This window comes from Penaeus monodon, chromosome 23 (genome assembly GCF_015228065.2).
Source record: "Penaeus monodon isolate SGIC_2016 chromosome 23, NSTDA_Pmon_1, whole genome shotgun sequence".
Lineage (NCBI taxonomy): Eukaryota > Metazoa > Arthropoda > Malacostraca > Decapoda > Penaeidae > Penaeus > Penaeus monodon.
Window position 1 is genome coordinate 44155045 of NC_051408.1, and position 403 is coordinate 44155447.

The 403-nt window shown below is 58.8% G+C and overlaps 1 protein-coding gene across 1 annotated transcript in view; it reads left to right on the forward strand.

Annotated features, from left to right (window-relative positions):
* Positions 1 to 403, forward strand: part of LOC119588327 (cytochrome P450 2L1-like) — a 9713-nt gene that overhangs the window by 4745 nt on the left and 4565 nt on the right. The window contains exon 6 of the mRNA XM_037937017.1: positions 116 to 318. Coding sequence (XP_037792945.1) covers positions 116 to 318 — 203 coding nt within the window. The remainder of the gene's footprint in view (positions 1 to 115; positions 319 to 403) is intronic.

Here is a 403-nt window from a genome sequence, read left to right on the forward strand (position 1 = left end):
GCCTTTCTGCACGCAAGTCTACAGCCCTCGGCCACTCTTCTTTACCCCCCCCCCCCCGACACCCTCCCGCCCTTCCGAACGAAGTATACATTCCCTCGACCGCCCTTCCCCGCAGACCGGCGCTACAGCATCCACGACCCCGAGATCCTACGCTTCAGCAAGATGGTGGCGACCAACCTGGAGATCATCCAGGGCCCGGCCGCGCTGCTCGACATGTTCCCATGGCTGGCCCGCGTGGCGCCGTCCGCGCTGCTCGACCGCTGGATGAAGGTCGACGTCCTGTACGCCAACCTGGCGGACTTCCACAAATTCGTCATGGTACGTTTTTACCCTTTTCGATTTTTTGCTTGCTGTCACCGTGCTTGTTTTTTGTTTTTTTTCCCTCTCTCTCTCTTTTCTGTTG